Below are 22,921 nucleotides of genomic sequence, written 5' to 3' on the forward strand. Positions count from 1 at the left end.
ACTTATCTCTTGGTTTTCACTAGAAATTAAGGTTTTTAAGAGTCGGGGATTCTAATTTAAATATATAATTAAAGCTATTGAAAATAATAAAACACTTCAGTATGGTAGAATGTGTGCTTTCAGTTAAGAAGGTATGAGGAATGGAATTACATTTTACTGAGAAATTTTTTTTTTGCGGTACGCGGGCCTCTCACTGTTGCGGCCTCTCCCGTTGCGGAGCACAGGCTCTGGACGCGCAGGCTCAGTGGCCATGGCTCACGGGCCCAGCCGCTCCGCGGCATGTGGGATCTTCCCAGACCAGGGCACGAACCCGTGTCCCCTGCATCGGCAGGCAGACTCTAAACCACTGCGCCACCAGGGAAGCCCTGAGAAAGTTTTATACAAGGTCAGGATTAACTAAATTTAGATGGAAGTTAACTAAGTAAATGGATTCTGTTAAGTAAGCTAATACAAGACGAATTTGATCTCTCTCTGTTAGAAGTGATCCTTTTTGATAACAGTTTGTATGAGTCTCTGTGCCCTTAGGTGATCCGTATTTGTTTTCTTTTAATCGTTTTGTGACTTCGGTTAAATGAATAAGTATTGTTTCACAGTGACCTATGATCCTGTTGTGTTTTAAAACATTTTTGATATTTTTAACAAACTTCCCAAATATCAAAATCTGACTAAAGCCTTTTAGCCTCCAGCTGACTCTGGGCTACTTCGAAACAGCATCTCTGAGACATCTCAGAGAGGAATGTCAAACTAAGTTTATTTGGTATGCTAAATTACTTCAAAAACATTGTCAAGTGATTGGAGATGAACCTTAGGTTATAGAATATTTAATATAGATATTCCAAAATTTATATGGAATCCCTAACAGCTGATATGATGTCCTGATATGTTATCAATCATAATTCTAGTTATTCTAAAATGTTATATGTCACAGAAATATCCGTTTCCTGCTATTTGCATTGTACTCAAATCTTTAACCATGCTATTTTAAGTTTTGTCCTGATGCTTTAAAAAAATGAAAATTTTCAAGAAGACTCATAAAAAGGAACTTTTTGACAAATATAAGTTTCTGATAGCCTTCAGATAATATCACTGGATTGGGTGACAAATGACAAAACTAATGGAAAACCTGATAACCTCAACCGGATCAACAAGAATTAATCAATGAACTAGTAAATATGGGACTGAATGAACTGGTAAATATGATTTATAACTTTATGACTTTAGGAAATATACTGGCTTTAACCTTTGTTTTTCAGAAAAAAACCTTTTCTCTTATGCTATGACCTACAACAAGTTGATAAAGTATGCCTTTGTAAACAAAGATGAAACATTTATCTTTTTCTCTCTACCTGGTTGATCCTGCCAGTAGCATATGCTTATCTCAAAGATTAAGCCATGCATGTCTAAGTATGCATGGCCAGTACAGTGAAACTGTGGATGGCTCATTAAATCAGTTATGGTTCCTTTGGTCACTCGTTATCGGAACTGGAATTAAAACTAGTTATACTAATCTTTTTTTTTTTTTTTTGCGGTACGCGGGCCTCTCACTGTTGTGGCCTCTCCCGTTGCGGAGCACAGGCTCCGGACGCGCAGGCTCAGTGGCCATGGTTCACGGGCCCAGCCGCTCCGCGGCATGTGGGATCTTCCCGGACCGCGGAACGAACCCGTGTCCCCTGCATCGGCAGGCGGACTCTCAACCACTGCGCCACCAGGGAAGCCCTATACTAATCGTTTTAATTTGTTCTTTGTTTCCAAATTGTTTGTGCTTTGTGTGTCCCTGCTGCGCTATGTCTTTGTCAATGTTACTAGCTGCATTACTTATATCCTGTCTATTTCATAAGATTGTTGTCTCTTACAGTGCCTAGTGTGTAACCAGGCCCCCAGCAAAACTTCTCACATTTATAACATAAAATAGTTGTAATAGTGTGATTCTACGTATGGGAAGAAGCAACAAGGGAAAATGTCTCCTGATCATAATTAGATAGAGGATCGAGAGAATCTTTCATTATCAATAGGGCCTAATCCAAAAATTAGCACCTGGAGTGGCATATCAACAATTTTTGCCTGACCTGGGATGAGCCTCCCAGGACTGTGGGACAAAATTTGATCAAGACATGTCTCCCAAATATTGGTCACATTCCTGACCAAGAGGAAAGGATCAGTCACCAGAGACTGCAGACCTCCAATGTCAGCCGGTGAACCCTGAGGAAACTCAGGAAGAAGAATACCTGCCATCTAGCAGGCATCAGATTGCAGCCATTTCCTATGGTGAGCCATGAAGAAACTCAGAATGTGAAAATACAGGATACAGACCCCAGATAGCTGTGGTACATAACAAAGGAATGATTTCAGTGAGCCCAGACACTTGCATCTTCTCATACATAGAAAAACGCTAAATTTTTTAACTAGAGATGTGGCCTCCCAGGCTTGAAGACCTCAAAATTCCCGATAACTCTCAACTTTCTAGGTTGTGAATATTTTTTAAGTCTACAGGTGTAAAGCAGACACTTCCAAAGAGGAACAAAAATCTCATCATTTGGAACACTGGCACCAATGGCGGACACTCCCAGAAAGATCTGTCTGACAGAGCAGTTAGAATGGTTGTCACCCCTTTTTCCACAAGATTGTGGAATGCACATTCACAGTGGGGAACTGTAACAGGGAAGAGCCAATTTTGACTCCATGTTGGATCTGTTTCTTTGACTTCAGCCTTTGCTTTTTGTTGCTTTTGTTATTATAATCGTACATCATGGCCTGCCTCAGGGAACCCTGCCCACCTGTGAATGGCTGCAAGAAAGAAGAAATTAACAACACATCCCCTCCCCGAGGCTGGCCATTCCAGGAGATGTTTTGCAAGACTGATGGCCCTTTTTACTTTACTTCCCTCTCTGATTCTATAAAAGGAACTGGCATCCAGACCCCATAAGATGGTTTTTTGGAGACACTGGTCCAACATCTTCTCGGGCTGCCAACCTTCCGAATAAAGTCCTATTGTTGCCTCAGCACCTCATCTCCTGATTTATTGGCCTGTCGTGCGGCGAGCAGAGTGAGCTTGGACTTGCTAGCAGGGAAACCAACTCATTTTAATTAAACAACTTTCTCTGCATGAAAAAGAACCGGCCATTCTGTGATCTGAGCACCCACAGTGCTTGGGAGGGAGAGCCCGAGACATGAAGAGGAGTTGAAATAACTCTAGGGGAGAAACCTAGAGGCATGAAGCTCATAAGCAGCACATTGGCCCACCACACGATTTCACCAGTAACTTTTATCCTCAAGAAATTCAGCTTTAAAGTGGGAAATAGAGTCTCTCAAACAGAAAAACAAGGGGCATCAGAAAGCCAAACTCCAGCTAACACCCCAGCCAGATTCATGTCTTATACTTGCAAGTACCTAATTAATTGGGAAAATTATATTAAAGGAGATCTCAACCTAAAATGGCCAATATGGGGCTCTTTTATTGTGTATTCAGTTAAGTTAAAAAAAAAAAGCCGGCTTGATAAAACATCTTTTCAGAATTCTGACCTTAAAAAAACAAAAGCTCGGGGCTTCCCTGGTGGCGCAGTGGTTTAGAGTCTGCCTGCTGATGCAGGGGACACGGGTTCGTGCCCTGGTCCGGGAAGATTCCACATGCCGCAGAGCGGCTAGGCCCGTGAACCATGGCCGCTGAGCCAGCGCATCTGGAGTCTGTGCTCCGCAACGAGAGAGGCCACAACAGTGAGAGGCCCGCGTACCACAAAAAAAAAACCCCAAAAAACAAACAAAAAAACCCACAAAAGCTCTTCTAGGGGGAACTTGCATTTCTCTTCCTGTGTCTGAGGTGTAAATCTTCTACCTGATCTTCTTAGGTGTATTGTGTGTGTGTGTGTGTTTTCAAAAATTGGTCTCTGCCATCTGGAAGGTGCACATATGATACACATCTGGCAATCAAGTAGACTGGGATTCTGAGCCGTCTTCTGACTGTGCCGACTCTCAGCGGCTTTTGCCGTCTTAACCTTTGTTGCATCAGCCTGTACAGTGAAGACCTTTACTTTCTTAGACTGTTTTGGGGAGTAAACTTTCTAGATCTTGTGAAGGCTACATCCTTCACACTTTCTTATGGGGATGCCTCTTGCGTCTTATTGGTTTGAGTCCACTATTTACATATATCTCATTGATGGCCAGATTATGGATCCTTTAAATTGGAGGAACTTCTAAATTGATCAATTTTTAGAGAACACTCATTATAAAGCGCTGTTTTATTGGTACCTTTGGGGGTGGGGGAAACAAATTAGAAGGTGGAAAAAGATATATAATGGTTAACCTAAGAACTCCTTTAATTTAAAACAGACAAACAAAAACTGGTCTGGGAAGCCTTATTTCTGGTCTCTGATTCCCCTCAGTGGGTCTAACGGATGCTAATAAAAACATTAGAATAACTGAGAGGCTATCTTCCGGGCTTAATTCTGCCAAATAAAACATAATTCTCAACTTTTAGGCTGTGCATTTTTTTTCAGTCCACAAAATGAAAAGTAAATGAAATTTCCCAGAATATAGACCAAAAAGCCAGAGACTGAAAATGAGAGAGAAAAGGACTGGAAATACAGGGAATCAGCCCAGGAGGTCCAGCAGGTCTGGGTTGCAGGAAAAGAGAACAGAGAAAGTGGAGGGGATGGAATGATCATAGATGGAAGTTTCCCAGAGCTGGAGAGAGACAGTGTTCAGATTGAAAGGTGCCAAAGGCAGCTCATCTCACTGCCCCTCCCTGGCCCTTCTCTCTTGGATAACTGAGAGGACAGAAGGTAACCTCTTAGCCTGAGAGACTACCAGGCTGTCTAGGGATCTCCATCACACACCACAGTCCCCCAAACCCAGAGGGACACCTCCCGTGGGTAGGAGAGGACGGGGGAGAATCACAAAGTACCTGAAAGCTTGTGGTGGAATGAGGTCTCTGAGGGAGAGAATGCGTAGTGAGAGAACGGGCAGGGGAAGGAGAGAGAAAGCATTAGGATGCATAGACTCTCCAATGTGCTGTGTTTGTCGGTGGAGGAGTCATGGTTTGGAAAGCAGCAGCAGGGAAAAAGAAGCACGCCAGGCCTTTCGCCCTGAGTTCTGTGGGAAATAGGAGATGAGCGCCCTCCCCTGAAAGGGCCACAGCATCTGTGTTCTCAGATGAGAGCCACAGTCTCCGTGGAGGACGGAAGTGAAGAGAGCCTTCTGGGCGGTGACTGAGGGTGTACACTTGTTGGCCGTGGAACCAGGATTCCAGAGAGCACGGAGGGAATGGCAGAGAGGGAGGGCATCGGAGAGGAACTTGGGCTGGGGCTGGGGCTGGGGCTGGGGAGAAGCAGCACAGAGCAGCGTGGGGATGAGTGGACAGAGCTTGGTTTTGGGAAGTGACAAAAGATAGAGGTGAGAGGCCTGGTTGCTTCCAGCTAGAACTTTGGGGAAAAGACTTGTCTGTGTGGATACAGTTAGAAAAATGGAAACTGAAGCCAAAAGACGTTTGCCGTTTGCGGACAATCAGTTCTCTGTGAACTTAGCTTAAAGCATCAAAGAGAATATCAATGATGCACTGCTTCTGGTCTTTGAGAAAGCTCAGGCACAGGCCTGAGAAGGTTGTGAGGGTCAGAGATGACAGATGTCATTAAAAAAGTACGTCACCATGCTGGGAACCAGAACACAAGAACCTCAACCTTAAGTGATTTCTTGTTTTTCTCTATATAATTGGTAAATTTTTTCTTTCTTTTTTAAAATGCAGTATATAATGTTGAGAATCTGGGAGGAAAGATAACAAGCTGCTGGTGGAGGTATAAGTGAAGACAAACTTCAAACTTTCTGGATGGCAACGAATATCAAAAGCTGTAGACTTTGTATAGGTATGATTCAATAAGCTCATTTCTGGGAATTTATTTTAAGGAAATAAATATGGATGGTCCCAAAGATGGAATTATAAGGATTTTAACAGCAGCATTGTTTATAGTAGCAAAAAATACAGAAAGTCAAATGACCAACAATAGGATGATACTTGAATAAATGACAGTTTTTCTATAATGCTACACAACCATTGCAAATATTGATGATGAAGTGTATTTAAACATGTGATAGATGCTAACAAAATATGAAGAGCTTTGTACACCAATAATGCCATTTTTATACACAATATATGAACGACCAAAGGAAATGTTAACAGCAGTGATTTCAGTTGATGGGGTTATAGGTCATTTTCACTTTTTCTTTGGCATTATCTATAGTTTCTTTTTTTTTCTTCAGATTTCTAGTGTGAATGTATATTACTTTAAGGAAAACAAAATCCCATAAATGATCAAAAGCAATGCATGCAAACTTCCTGGTATATATCATGTGCTTGATCGCTGATGACTGAGTAGGTGCTGGCCACTGTCCACCCTGTTCCCTCTGCCCCTCGTCTCCTCCCACCTGACCTGGCACTTCAGCCAGCCCCAACTGCTTTGCATATGCTGTGATCTCTCTCAGAGTCTGTGGTTTTGCAAACGCTTTTGCTGTTGCCTAGAATGCTTTCCTTGCCAATGCCTGGCCCTCAACTTTCCTTGTTCTATGAGTCCAAGCATCCCCTCTTCTGGAAGTCCCCTAGCTGTACAGGAGCAGGTAGGTCCACTCTTAACCTTGGGCTCCCACAGTACTGTTTGCGCTCCTGATATAGCACTTCCTTCCTCTGTCATTTGGCATTTTTGTGGCTACATATCCATCTCCCTCCCTGCTCTGAAAACACTAACGCTGTGTTTTACACATCTGTATATCCCCAGGGCTTCAGATATTATGGATCCTCAGTATATGTTTGCTGAAAGAATGAATTAATTATCTATGAGGAAGCCCACATTTGGAAGTGATGGGTCCTGGGACAAGCCCAAGTTCCGGGTAGGACCCAAGCCACCTGTCCCCTCTTTCCCACCTGCTTCTCACCTTGACAGAGAGGAATGGCCTCGCTCCACAGGTGGTAGCCCTGGGGGTGCCGGGTGCAAATGGCCATGCTGTGTCCCACCAACCGGTAGCCGGCGTTGCAGCCAAAGTGGATGGAGCCTCCAGGCTGGGTGCTGGTCTGGCCCAGAAGGAAGCCATGGAGTGGAGCCCTGGGCAGGCTGCAGTAGGGAGCTGGACAACAAGATGAGGGTCAGGGGACCACACACAGCGGGAAGACAGAGGTGGTCCTTCATGCAGGCCCCGCCCCCTTGCTTCTCCCTCTCTTTCCCTATCTTCACCACTGCCAGGTCCAGTGCTAGTGAGGAAGTTGATACTGAAAAGCAGCCAGTTTAGGAAAGCCAAAGAAAAGAAAAGAAAAGAAAGGAAAAGAAAGGAAAGGAAAGGAAAAGAGAAGGGAAGGATAAGAAAGGAAAAAAAGGAAAGGAAAGAGAAGAAAACAGAAGAAAAAAACAGCTCCATGAAGCACTGGGTCCCCTTTGCACCTGGAGGCAGCACTAGTTGTGCAGCTGAGTTCAGGCTCTCGAATCCCACCATATCCCAAAGGGACACAGAAAATAGAACGCAATGGGGTTGGTTCCAGAAGGGTGTGACTGCAGGGGCGAGGCCTCTGGAGTCAGGGCTGTGCTCAAGTCCCATTTCCCACCTTTCCACAGTTCTGTGACTTGGAACAAATCACTGAGGCGCTTTCAGTTCCACTTTCCTCACCTGTGTGTTGCGATTGGCAATGCCTCCCTCATAGGTTTTGGGACAATTTAAATGGGATCGTGTCTGTAAAACCCCCAGCCCAGTGCAGGGCACTCAGTGCTCAGTAAATGGTTCCTGTCTTGCTTTCTGCTGTGTGTGGAGGATGGGGAGAGAGAGAGCTGTGGCAACCCAGGGCATCAAATCCACAGTCCTAATTCCCCCTCGACATCTGGCTTCAACTTATTTCATTCATTTATTCAACAGACAGATAGCGAGTGTCTATTATATGCCAGGTGCTGTTCTAAGTGCTGGGAATACAACAGTGCAGAGAACAGACAAAAACCCCAGCCTTAGAGAACTTGGCAATAAAAACCTCTGCCAGGGATGCTCGGGGGAAGTTCTGTGAGGCTGGGAAAGAGGGATGACCAAAGGAGCACAGAGAGCAAGCCCGTTCATCTGCTCTAAGAGTCCCTGGCATGGGATCAAGGTAGGATGAAGATGACAGGACCCTTCCGGCATCCTCCCCATAGTATGGTCCTCTGGCCTCTTACGTGATCACATCCCTCTGCTGGTGCAATTGATGTTTTAAATACCTCCTTTCCAAGCCAGAAACGCTTCCTTACCTCTGCTTTGCCACCTGTGTCCTGTTTATGTGGTATCTACAAGTCTACCTCGGTCAAGAACAAGAATCTCAGTTATAAAATATACTTAGTCACAATGATAGAGGCATGTGCAAAGTACACGACTCTACTGTATTTTCATTAAGGACTCATTGTTTCACCATGTAATTAATTCACTTTCTATGTGGCGTATGCATTGTAATTATAACTGACTCATTACCCACAAACAGGTGATTAATCTTTAAAAACATCAAGGGAAGCACAACTCCTTAATGGCTTTTAGTTCAGAGTTTAGCAACTAGCATAGTGAAATGCTGCTAAATTGCTTTATTTCTCTTTTGTGTTAGTAGCTTCTAGGAACTCAGCCTGAACCTCCCTGACAGATGGCTTAAGGTTTCTTTTCCATCATGAGGAAACCGAGGCCTGAAGAGGCTGAGTGACAGAGCCAACTGCCAACCCCGGAGGGCGTGAAGGTACCCTCCTTCTTGTGTGTGTGGGGGAAAGGAATTTGGGGTCCACTTTGCAGAGGAAATGGACGCTGAGATAGTAAAGCTCCTTCTCCTCCCAGGCTCCCCTCAGCTTCATCTGGTTGGTCCCCCCCACCCCCAAGGCCATACCTAAGAGTTTCTTAAGACTTTGATAGCCCGCTAAGTTTGGGTTGGTCTTCCAAGTCGGCAGCCCATGAGAAGAGATGGACTGAGACAAGGGGCAACTCAGGCTATAATATGTATATCTGACATCCCTTCTAACCAATATTCTTTGAAAATTTGTCCAACGTTTGTTTGGAACTCAAGCTAAATGCAGCCAGGGGAAAGAGTGCTGCAGGGGGACTGGTGGAACTTGCCATGGTCTTAAGTAATTCATTTCTGCTCCCAAGCTCACAGAGCCAGCCAGCAGTTCAATGGACCCACTGCCCTGCAAAATGGGCAGCAAGCAGCTTTTTAAATTTTCTTTCCAGCGACAGACAGTAATCCCCGTGATGGGAGTTCAGATAGCTTTGATTTTCTCCATCTCATTTTATTTCCAAGGATATTTTTGTGCTCCTTGTAGATGGCTGGCTGTTCAGCTATCTGGTTGGACTGGCCCTCAATCTGACTCTGCCTATGAGATACGGCTTGCAGAGCAGAAGAGAAGCTCCTGGACTTGGAATATAACCCATCATTTGCTGCTTGTCTAATATTTGCCAGTTGGGGACCCACATCTTAGGGTTTTTTGGTTTAAAGGACCTTTTATTAGCATTTCAACAGTGTTAGGGACAGGACCACCTATAGGCCTTATCAGGTCATATACAATCAACTTATCCAACAGACACAGGCTAGCAGTATGAACAGAAAGAGGGAAGAGCTTAAAAGTGGGGAGAGGTATAGAAAAAGGGGAGGTGGGAAAATGTCAAGGACACTGTGCAGCTAGAGGTGAGAGTGCCTACGAGGAGGACCAAGGCTGCCAGTCCCCAGGCCCGTGGAGGAGCTCGGCCAGGCACGAGGATATGGCCCATGGCTTATTCTTCTGGGTGAGAAACGTAAGGGGCTCAGGGGTTGTGGCCCTTCTCATGAGTCTTTATGTTTTACTCACCTGAATACCGAATCTTAAAGCCCTTCCGATTGTAGGCATGGTCAGACGACCAGCGCAGGAACACAGAGTTGCTTGAGCTGGTGACAATCAGGGGAGCTGAGTAATTCCCACTGAGGGCTTTCAGCAGAGGACTTTGTCCTGAGGGACCTGGGAGGAGAGTGTGGACACAGGATTACAGACTCTCACAGCTATCAGAGATACTAGATGTGATACCTTTAATGTAACCACCTCTGATTTTCCCCTCCTCAAGTGAAGACGTGAAGATTTGGGATGGTAACTCAGCACCATCACTGGTCCATCTGCTCCTCTCTCAGTATCCATAGGCTTTGCTCTAGGTGCTCTCCCCTCCTGAGCCCTAAAGCAGGGATCCAAGAAGTCCCTGAAAACACATAGCAGTTGGCAGGTGAGACGACATCTATTTGCCATCTTGGGACTTGCCCACAGTCAAGCAGCGGGTTAAAAGAAGAGCTGGTTTTCAATCTGGGAACATTTTCTATCTCACCATCCTACCTGTGCATACTAAAAACAGTTCAGTCCCTGCCACATAGAAAAAATATTTATTAATGAATAGATAGTAATAAAGCTAGAGGAAAACATCATCATGTCTCAATGTCATAAATAACATAGCTCCCCAATGGTCCCTTCCAAGGCTCTTCCAGAAAGGTCTCCCTGTTCTTTCTCTCCTCCTTAGATGCCTGGAAGTGCATCCCAAGGGTGCTGACTCAAGGGAGGCAGAGTACAAAGCTAGATAATCCAAAAACACAGGATTTATTATCCTGGAAAGAGCCCTGAGTGATGGTTCTCATATGCTTCCGAGACAGCTCTTGGGAGCTTGGCAAAAGTAATAGACCACATTAAACAAAGGAGAGCCATCAGAACTGCTGTGACAAACTATGAAGGAAGGGGTCAAATGGCTCAGAGGAATGGCATGCTGGGATAGGTCTGCTGTATTAGACCAGAACACCCACCAGCTGACCGTGACCTTCGGGAGGATCTGGGGGACACACCAGTTCCTAAAGCAATAAGGAATGCACTGCTGAGGGGGTGAGGATGAACATCACCAACAGCCTGAGTATTGGCTGTCCTCTGTAGGCGGAAACTGATGGGAGGAGAGGCTGTCACCAAGCTGGGCTTCCTAGTATTGATGGGGAGGAAAGGAGCCTAAATACAGAGGCCAGGCAGAAGCACTGGTTGGCATAATTACTAAAATGGGCAGCAAGGTTGGGATGGCAGCCAGGAGGGCCTGACCTGCAGGATCTATGGAGATGGCTGACACAACATGATATTCCTAAGGGCAAGATAGATGGGCAGCCAAAAAAAATGAACATATGAACAAAACAGATCATGAATATATAACCAAAAGGGTGTAGAAAGTTCCAATCCCTGGAGTAATTTGGAGACTTGAGCCAGGTTTCGTTTCTTACTCCAGAATACTTTGGCTGAAGGAGGGGCTGGGTCCTTATGAAAAAGGACCCTGCAAAGTAACACCAATTGGCTATGGTAGTGATTCCAGAGTCTTTATCCCAAAAGACCCACCACTATTAATTCAGGTAACTGAATATTGGGGGAAAGGGAAGGTCTGGATATTTGGAAGACTTTTGTATACAGAGTGTGTGAATTGATGCTGATACCTGGGACCCAAAGCACTATCATGGCTCCTTTGTTACAACAGGGTTATATGAGGGATGGGATTGGTAAGAAATGGAGTCTTGTCCCCAAAACTTAACCCAGTAGTAGCCTCAACTGCAGTAGCTATGCCAGATGTAGTATATTCATTAGAGGAGATTATCATAGCTTTGGTTATATGAAATGCAGTTATTGATCTAGCAATGCATTCTTTTCTATACCCACCAGAAAGGAGGATTGTAAGCAATTTGCATTTACATGAGAGAGACAACAGTATACATCCATGGTCTTGCTCCAGAGCTATGTTAATTCTCCTGCTTTGTCATAATGTAGTATGAAGAGATGTGGACCATCTGGACATCCTGCAGAATACAGCGTATTGATTTACTATATCAATGACATCGTATTAATTGGATCTGATGTGCCAGAAGGGACAATTAGTGTAGATGCCTTTGCAAGACACGCTCCAAAGGGTAAGAGAGGAACCCTACAAAGAGTCAGGTGAATTTTTTAGGGTCCTGTGGTCTGGGGCATGCTGAGACATATCCTCCAAATTAAAGAGCAGGTTATTGCACCTTTCCCCTCCTACCACCAAGAAAGAAGCACAGTGTTTGGTAGACCTCTTTGGGTTTTGGAAGCAGCATACTCTTCACTTGGGAGAACTTCTATGACCCATTTATTGGTTGACATTCAAGGGGCTAGCTTTGAGTGGTGGCTAGATTAAAGAAAGGGTGCTGTAGCAGGTCTAGGCTGTAACATGAGCAGCCCTGCTCATACAACTCATCAGCTTCCATGGTACTGGAGTTTCTGTGGTAGGGAAGGACCTTGTGTGGAGCATCTGGAAAGTCCTAATTGGAAGGTTGCATCATAGACTCCTGGGGTTTTGAAGCCAGTCTGTGCTATCTGTAGCAGGGCACAATTTGATTTACTTACCATCAAAGATCTCAAACTCATCATACTGCTTCTCACTGAGAAAGTACTCCACTGTGAGGGTGATGTTATATTCAGGCTCCACTCTCACCAGCCAAGAGCAGGTCTGGAACTGGGGATAGCTTCCCGGGTAGCTCTGACTCAGGATCACACCTGTGGAGTCTGTCAGAAGCTCATTCGTTGGGCAGTGCACTTGAAGAAAGAAAGAGAAATACCAGGTACATGGGATGGAGATGGAACGAGTGCCAACACATTGGCTTTTCCCTGGTGAAGAAGACAACCATTGGAAAACCAGACGGTATTTGAGCACATTCAAGCAAGACTCCAATACCCATCATTTTACTGCTCCATTACATGAGTTGGTCTCAGATTCTGTGTCAGCGTTACTATACTGCTGAGACTCAGGCTTGGTCAGTTGGTTGGAATCACTTCTTAGCTCAGATATGGGCTTTGGAGCAGGTGGGGATGATACGTACATACAGATAACTGTAAGGCGTCCTCAAATCCCAGAGCTAAATGAGTTTGATTTGTACAAGGAGAGTATAGGGCAGAGGTAAACCCATGAGATTTTGAGTCAAACACACCTGGATTTATAGTCCACCTCTGTCACTTACTACCTGTGTGGTCTTGAACAAATTATTTCCTTTCTGTGCAATAGCTTCACCATCTCCAACCCAAAAAGATAACACCTACCTTACAGGGCTGTTGTATTACACAAATGTTATATAATTATATATTATTTTATATAATTATATATTAAGATTATATATTATAACATAATATATTACCATATAATACTAAATAATATATGTATGGCATGCCTCCATAAATTACAGAGATGATGATGATAATTACACCAGGAACAGAAGGAAACAGCAGAGTGTGGCTGTGACCTGATGAGTAGTATTAAGATATCTAGAAAGAAATTGAAGATGAAAAAAATAAATGGAAAGATATTCTGTGTTCATGGTTGGAAGAATTACTATTATTAAAATGTCCATACTACCTAAAGCAATCTAGAGATTCAATGCAATCCTTATCAAAATACCCATGGCATTTTTCACAGAACTAGAACAAATAACTTCAAAATTTGTATGGAAGCACAAAAGACCCTGAATAGCCAAAACAATCTTGAGAAAGAACAACAAAGCTGGAGTTATCATGCTTCCTGACTTCAAACTATACTACAAAGCTACAGTAATCAAAACAGTATAGTACTAGCACAAACAGTGACACATAGATCAATGGAACAGAATAGAGAGAAATAAGTCCACACATATATGGGCAATTAATCTATCATAAAAGAGGCAAGAATATACAATGGGGAAAAGACAGTCTCTTCAAGAAGTGGTGTTGGGAAAACTGGACAGCTACATGTAAAAGAATAAAACTAGACCATTTTCTCACATCATACACAAAAATAAACTCAAACTGGATTAAAGACTTAAATCTAAGACCTGAAACCATAAAACTAGAAGAAAACATAGGTAGTATACTCTTTGAAATCAGTCTTAGCAATATTTTTTTGGATCTGTCTCCTCAGGCAAGGGCAACAAAAGCAAAAATAAGCAAATGGGACCACATCAAACTAAAAAGTTTTGGCACAGCAAAGGAAACCATCAACAAAAATGAAAGGGCAGGCATTTCCTCTTGGTTAGTAAGCTGAAAGTTGTTAACATCTGGAGATGATTCCTGGTGACTTTGCCTGAGTTCCCAGAGCCGTGTGGCTGACAGGGTCTTGGTGCTCTGGCCCAAGTGTCAGGCCTGACCCTCTGAGGTGGGAGAGCCGAGTTCAGGACATTGGACCACCAGAGACCTCGGGGCCCCATGTAATATCAATCAGCGAGAGCTCTCCCAGAGATCTCCAGCTCAATGCTAAGACCCAGATCCCCCCAACAGCCAGCAAGCTCCAGTGTTGGATGCCCCATGCCAAACAACTAACAAGACAGGAACACAAACACACCCATTAGCACACAGGCTGCCTAAAGTCATACTAAGTTCACAGACACGCCAAAACACACCACCAGACGTGGCCCTGCCCATGAGAAAGAAAAGATCCAACCCTACCCACCAGAAGACAGGCAGCAGTCCCCTCCACCAGAAAGCCTACACAAGCCACTGAACCAAACTCACCCACTGGGGACAGACACCAAAAACAACAGGAACTACGAACCTGCAGCCTGCAAAAAGGAGACCCCAAACACAGTAAGTTAAACAAAATGAGAAGACAGAGAAATATGCAGCAGATGAAGGAGCAAGGTAAAAACCCACCAGACCAAACAAACGAAGAGGAAATGGGCATTCTGCCTGAGAAAGAATTCAGAGTAATGATAGTAAAGATGATCCAAAATCTTGGAAATAGAATGGAGAAAATACAAGAAACGTTTAACAAGGACCTAGAAGAACTAAAGAGCAAACAAACAATGATGAACAACACAATAAATGAACTTAAAAGTTCTCTAGAAGGGATCAATAGCAGAATAACTGAGGCAGAAGAATGGATATGTGACCTGGAAGATAAAATAGTGGAAATAACTGCTGCAGAGCAGAATAAAGAAAAAAGAATGAAAAGAATTGAGGGGCTTCCCTGGTGGTGCAGTGGCTGAGAGTCTGCCTGCCGATGCAGGGGACACGGGTCCGTGCCCTGGTCCAGGAGGATCCCACATGCTGCGGAGTGGCTGGGCCTGTGAGCCATGGCCATGAAGCCTGTGTGTCCAGAGCCTGTGCTCCGCAATGGGAGAGGCCACAACAGTGAGAGGCCCGTGTACCTCCAAAAAAAAAAAAAAAAAAGAAAGAAAAGAAAAAAGAAAAGAATTGAGGACAGTCTCAGAGACCTCTGGGACAACATTAAATGCACCAATATTCGAATTATAGGGGTTGCAGGAGCAGAAGAGAAAAAGAAAGGGTCTGAGAAAATATTTGAAGAGATTATAGTTGAAAACTTCCTTAACAAGGGAAAGGAAACAGTCAGTCAAGTACAGGAAATGCAGAGGGTCCCATACAGGATAAATCCAAGGAGAAACACGCCACGACACATATTAATCAAACTATCAAAAATTAAATACAAGGAAAAAATATTAAAAGCAGCAAGGGAAAAGCAACAAATAACACACAAGGGAATCCCCATAAGGTTAACAGCTGATCTTTCAGCAGAAACTCTGCAAGCCAGAAGGGTGTGGCAGGACATATTTAAAGTGATGAAAGGGAAAAACCTACAACCAAGATTACTCCACCCAACAAGGATCTCATTCAGATTTGATGGAGAAATTAAAACCCTTACAGACAAGCAACAGTTAAGAGAATTCAGCACCACAAAACCAGCTTTACAACAAATGCTAAAGGAATTTCTCTAGGCAGGAAACACAAGAGAAGAAAAAGACCTACAAAAACAAACCCAAAACAATTATGAAAATGGTAATAGGAACATACATATCGATACTTACCTTAAATGTAAATGTATTAAGTGATCCAACCAAAAGGCACAGACTGGCTGAATGGATACAAAAACAAGACCCATATATATGTTGTCTACAAGAAACCCACTGCAGACCTAGGGACACATACAGACTGAAAGTGAGGGGATGGAAAAAGATATTCCACATACGGAAATCAAAAGAAAGTTGGAGTAGCAATTCTCATATCAGACAAAATAGACATTAAAATAAAGACCATTACAAGAGACAAAGAAGGACACAACATAATGATCAAGGGATCAATCCAAGAAGAAGATATAACGATTGTAAATATTTATGCACCCAACGTAGGAGCACTTCAATACATAAGGCATTTAAATGTTAACAGCCATAAAAGGGGAAATCGACAGTAACACAATAATAGTAGGGGACTTTAACACCCCACTTTCACCAATGGACAGATCATCCAAAATGAAAACAAATAAGGAAACACCAGCTTTAAATGACCCGTTAAACAAGATGGACTTAATTGATATTTATAGGACATTCCATCCAAAAACAACAGAATACACTTTCTTCTCAAGTGCTCATGGAATATTCTCCAGGATAGATCATATCTTGAGCAACAAATCAAGCTTTGGCAAATTTAAGAAAATTGAAATTGTTTCAAGTATCTTTTCCAACCACAAATCTATGAGATTAGATATCAATTACAGGAAAAAACTGTAAAAAATACAAACACATGGAGACTAAACAATATGCTACTAAATAACCAAGAGATCACTGAAGAAATCAAAGAGGAAATCAAAAAATACCTAGAAACAAATGACAATGAAAACACGACGATCCAAAACCTATGGGATGCAGCAAAAGCAGTTCTAAGAGGGAAGTTTTCAGCAATACAATCCTACGACAAGAAACAAGAAACATCTCAAATAAACAACCTAACCTTACACCTAAAGCAATTAGAGAAAGAAGAACAAAAATCCCCCAAAGTTAGCAGAAGGAAAGAAATCATAAACATCAGATCAGAAATAAATGAAAAAGAAATGAAGGAAACGATAGCAAAGATCAATAAAACTAAAAGCTGGTTCTTTGAGAAGATAAACAAAATTGATAGACCATTAGCCAGACTCATCAAGAAAAAAAGGGAGAAGACTCAAATCAACAGAATTAGAAATGCAAAAGGAGAAGTAACAACTGACACTGCAGAAATACAAAGAATCATGAGAGATTACTACAAGAAACTATATGCCAATAAAATGGACCACCTGGAAGAAATGGACAAAGTCTTAGAAAAGCACAACCATCTGAGACTGAACCAGGAAGAAGTAGAAAATATACCCAGACCAGTCACAAGCACTGAAATTGAGACTGTGATTAAAAATCTTCCAACGAAAAAAAGCCCAGAACCAGATGGGTTCACAGGCGAATTCTATCAAACATTTAGAGAAGAGCTAACACCTATCCTTCTCAAACTCTTCCAAAATATAGCAGAGGGAGGAACACTTCCAAACTCATTCTACGAGGCCACCATCACCCTGATACCAAAACCAGACAAAGATGTCACAAAGAAAGAAAACTACAGGGCAATATCACTGATGAACATAGATGCAAAAATCCTCAACAAAATACTAGCAAAACAGAATCCAACAGCACATTAAAAGGATCATACACCATGATCAACTGGGGTTGATTTCAGGAATGCAAGGATTCTTCAATATATGTAAATCAATAAACGTGATACACCATATTAACAAACTGAGGGAGAAAAACCACATGATCCTCTCAATAGATGCAGGGAAAGCTTTGACAAAATTCAACACCCATTTATGATAAAAACCCTGCAGAAAGTAGGCATAGAGGGAATTTTCCTCAACATAATAAAGGCCATATATGACAAACACAGCCAACATCGTCCTCAATGGTGAAAAACTGAAACCATTTCCACTAAGATCAGGAACAAGACAAGGTTGCCCACTCTCACCACTCTTATTCAACATAGTTTTGGAAGTTTTAGCTACAGCAATCAGAGAAGAAAAAGAAATAAAAGGAATCCAAATCAGAAAAGAAGAAGTAAAGCCGTCACTGTTTGCAGATGACATGATACTATACATAGAGGATCCTAAAGATGCTACCAGAAAACTACAGGAGCTAATCAATGAATTTGGTAAAATAGCAGGATACAAAATTAATGCACAGAAATCTCTTGCATTCCTATACACTAACGATGAAAAATCTGAAAGAGAAATTGAAGAAACATTCCCATTTACCACTGCAACAAAAAGAATAAGATACCTAGGAATAAACCTACCTAAGGAGACAAAAGACCTGTAGGCAGAAAACTATAAGACACTGACAAAAGAAATTAAAGATGATACAAACAGATGAAGAGATATATCATGTTCTTGGATTGGAAAAATCAACATCGTGAAAATGACTATACTACCCAAAGCAATCTACAGATTCAATGCAATCCCTGTCAAACTACCAATGGCATTTTTCACAGAACTAGAACAAAAAAATTTCACAATTTGTATGGAAACACAAAAGACCCCAAATAGCCAAAGCAATATTGAGAAAGAAAAACAGAGCTGGAGGAATCAGGCTCCCTTACTTCAGACTATACTACAAAGCTACAGTAATCAAGACTGTACGGTACTGGCACAAAAACAGAAATATAGATCAATGGAACAGGATAGAGAGCCCAGAGATAAACCCACACGCATATGGTCACCTTATGTTTGATAAAGGAGGCAAGAATATACAATGGAGAAAAGACAGCCTCTTCAATAAGTGGTGCTGGGAAAACTGGACAGCTACTTGTAAAAGAGTGAAATTAGAACACTCCCTAATACCATACACAAAAATAAACTTCAAATGGATTAAAAACCTAAATGTAAGGCCAGATACTATAAAACTCTTAAGAGGAAAACATAGGCAGAACACACTATGACATAAATCACAGCAGATCCTTTTGACCTACCTCCTAGAGAAATGGAAATAAAAACAAAAATAAACAAATGGGACCTAATGAAATTTAAAAGCTTTTGCACAGCAAAGGAATCCATAAAGAAGACAAAAAGAAAACCCTCAGAATGGGAGAGAATATTTGCAGACGAAGCAACTGACAACGGATTAATCTCAAAATATACAAACAGCTCATGCAGCTCAATATCAAAAAAACAAACAACCCAGTCCAAAAATGGGCAGAAGCCCTAAACAGACATTTCTCCAAAGATGATATACAGATTGCAAACAAACACGTGAAAGGATGGTCAACATCACTAATCATCAGAGAAATGCAAATCAAAACTACAGTGAGGTATCACCGCACACCGGTCAGAATGGCCATCATCAAAAAATCTACAAACGATAAATGCTGGAGAGGGTGTGGAGAAACGGGAACCCCCTTGCACTGTTGGTGGGAATGTAAATTGATACAGCCACTATGGAGAACAGTATGGAGGTTCCTTAAAAACTAAAAATAGAAGTACCATATTACCCAGCAATCCCACTATTGGGCATATATCCTGCGTAAACTGTAATTCAAAAAGAGTCATGTACTGCAATGTTCATTGCAACACTATTTACAATAGCCAGCACATGGAAGCAACCTAAGTGTCCATCGACAGATGAATGGATAAAGAAGATGTGGCACATATATACAATGGAATATTACTCAGCCATAAAAATAAATGAAATTGAGTTATTTGTAGTGAGGTAGATGGACGTAGAGTCTGTCATACAGAGTGAAGTAAGTCAGAAAGAGAAAACAAATACCGTATGCTAACACATATATATGGAATCTAAAAAAAAAAAAAAGGTTCTGACAAACCTAGCAGTAGGACAGGAATAAAGATGCAGACATAGAGAATGGACTTGTGGACAAGTGGAAAGGGGATGGTAAGCTGGGATGAACTGAGAGAGTAGTTTTGACATATATACACTACCCAATGTAAAATAGATAACTAGTGGGAAGCAGCTGCATCGCACAGGGAGATCAGCTTGTTGCTTTGTGACCACTTAGAGGGGTGGGATAGGGAGTGTGGGAGGGAGATGCAAGAGGGATGGGATATGGGGATACATGTATACATATAGCTGATTCAGTTTGTTGTACAGCAGAAACTAACACAACATTGTAAAGCAATTATAATCCAATAAAGATGTTAAAAAAAAAATGAAAGGGCAACCTACTGAATGGGTGATGATATTTACAAATGATATACCTGATAAGGGGTTAATATGTAAAGTACTCATACAACTTAATATCAGAAAAAACAAACAATCTGATTAAAAATGGGCAGAGGACCTGAACAGACATTTTTCCAAAGAAGACATACAGATGGCCAATAGGCACATGAAAAGATGCTCAACATCACTAATTGTTAGAGAAATGCAAATCAAAACCACAGTGCATGTCACCTCACACTTGTCAGGATGGCAATCATCAAAAGGACAAGAAATAACAAGTGTTGGTGAGGATGTGAAGAAAAGGGAACCCTTGTGCACTGTTGGTGAGAATGTAAATTGGTGCAGCCACTATGGAAAACAGCATGGAGTTCCCTCAAAAAATTAAAAATAGAACTACCATATGATCCAGCAATTCCAATCCTGGGTATTTATCTGAAGAAAATGAAAACACGAATTCGAAAAGACATATGCATCCCAATGTTCACTGCAGCATTATTTACAATAACCAAGATATAGAAGCAACCTTAGCGTCCATAGATAGGTGAATGGATAAAGAAGATGTGGTATATATACACAATGGAATATTACTCAGTCATAAAAAAGAATGAAATCTTGCCAATTGCAACAACATGGATGGACCTGGAGGGTATTATGCTAAGTGAAATAAATCAGACAGTTAAAGACAAATACTGTATGGTTTCACTTACATATGAAATCTGAAAAGCAAAACAAACTAACAAATATAACAAAACAGAAACAGACTTACAAATACAGAGAACAAAGTGGTGGTTGCCAGAGAACAGAGGGATGGGGAGCTGGGAAAACAGCTGAAGGTGATTAAGAGGTACAAACTGCCAGTTAGGAAATAGAGAAGGCCCAGGGATGTGATATACAGCATGGGGAATATAGTCAATAATATTATAATAACTGTATGGTGCATAATCTATAAAAAGATCAAACCACTATGCTGTGTACCTGAAACTAATGTAATATTGTAAGTCAATTATAATTTGATTAAAAGGAAAGATATCTAAAGATAAACATATCACCCTAAGGAAGATGGTCAGTGTGGGACTCAGAAGAAATGGAGAAGCAACATTGGAATTATATAAGAATGGCTTCTAAGGAGGAAACCAGCCTGGCTTTTGAAATGTTCCAGATTTCACTAACCTGACAGCCAGCACAGGTCACTGAGGTGTGCTGATAATTAAGTTCCCCAGGCCTTATGGTCTGCTCCTTCCAGTAGCAGGTCTCTTGCAAGCTTTTTACCTTCTAGTTGAATCTGCCTCCATCAGGGGGAAACAGTCATGCTCTCTCAAATGAGATGGGTCCATAGGTTTGCCTTTTTGTGTGCAATGTTATCAAATTTAGGCATTAGTGTTTACAAGTTGTTTTGTTTTTTGTTTTTCCTATGCTTGAGATATCTGGCCTTTGAAGATTTAGCAGTATTCTTCTGTGAAAACATCTAGTCTTGATGTTTTTGGTGGGGCTTCCTCTGAAAACATTCTTTCCACCTTTTTAAAGAGAATATTGAAAGTACAAACTTTCTCTCTCTACTGGGGTCAATTTTATTAAGTTATAGCTTCCTAGAAATTCATTCATATCACTAATTTTTTGGCATAGATATGTACAAAATAGTCTCATAATTTAAAAATTTCCTTGGTTCAATGGTTATATTCCACTCTTCCTTTTTTATTTTTGTAAACTCCTGCTTTTTCCCTTTGTTTAACTTACCTAATGGTTTGATTATTTTGCTACTCTTTATTTCAGGTACTTCTTTTTACTTTACCAGTAAGCCTGTTTTTCTGCTTATAACTCATTAATTTCTTTTTAAAATTCAAAAACTTAGTGATATAATTTATGTACAATAAATGCACATATTTTAGGTACACAATTTAATGAGTTTTGGCTAATGTATATATCTGTGTGACCACTACCACAGTCAGGATATAGATTATTTCCGTTGCCCCAGAAAGTTCTCTTATGTCCCTTTGCAATCAGTATGACCTGCCCCAATGCTCCAGGAAATCAATGATGCTATTTCTATAAGCATTAGTTTTGCGTACCAGAGCTTCATGTAGTTGGAATCATATATGCATTATTTTTGGGTCTGGTTTCTTTTGATAAACATAATTTTTGTAAGAGTCAACTCATGCTGTTTTATGTATCACTATTTCCTTTGTTTTTATTGTTCTGTAGCAATCATAGGACAATTTGCTTATTTATTCTCCTATTGATGAACAGTTGGGTTGTTTCCAGTTTTGGATTATTACGAAATTCGTATAACAGTCTTTTTATGGATATGGGTTTTCATTTCTCTTTGATAAATAACCAGGAGTAGAATTGCCAGGTGATAGTGTAGGTGAATTTATCTTTAAAAGAAACTTCTAATCGGGTTTCTAAAATGATTGTATGATTTTACATCCCAACCAGCAATATATGAAAATTCTAATTGTTCTACATCCTTTTTAACACTTTGTATTGTTAGTCTTAAATTTAAGCTATTCTAGGGGGTGCATAGTAATATTTCATTATGGTTTAATTTGCATTTTCCTTATGACTAATGATGTTGAGCATGTTTTCATACACTTATTGGCCATTCATACCTTATTTTACAAAGTGTTCAAGTCTCTTGTACATATTTTCATTGGATTATTTTATTACTGAGTGGTAAAAGTTCTTTACATAGTCTAGGTACAGGGCCTTTTAAAAAATATACATACTCTGAATATCATCTCTTATTCTGTAGTTTGTCTTTACTTTTTACATTCAGTTCTGTTGATTTTTCCTTCATGTGTTTTGAATCTCTTTTATCATCTGCATATACACTTGTATATATTTTTTAATGTAGTTAGCCTATTCGTCATTTCTAAATATCTCTATTTTTGGTAATACTCCTTGATTGCAGTATTATTTGAAATTTCTTTATGTTTCTTATGTTTATCATTT

The 22,921-nt window shown here is 41.2% G+C and overlaps 1 protein-coding gene across 1 annotated transcript in view; it reads right to left on the minus strand.

Annotated features, from left to right (window-relative positions):
- CSMD2 (CUB and Sushi multiple domains 2) overlaps positions 1–22,921 on the minus strand; it is a gene marked incomplete at both ends in the record, with an annotated part of 669,667 nt that overhangs the window by 62,563 nt on the left and 584,183 nt on the right. Inside the window, 3 exon segments of the mRNA XM_079698551.1 lie at positions 6,916–7,104; positions 9,810–9,956; positions 12,369–12,557. Of these exon segments, the coding sequence (XP_079554677.1) occupies positions 6,916–7,104; positions 9,810–9,956; positions 12,369–12,557 (525 nt within the window).

The sequence above is a fragment of the Hyperoodon ampullatus genome (assembly GCF_949752795.1).
Source record: "Hyperoodon ampullatus genome assembly, chromosome: 2".
NCBI lineage: Eukaryota > Metazoa > Chordata > Mammalia > Artiodactyla > Ziphiidae > Hyperoodon > Hyperoodon ampullatus.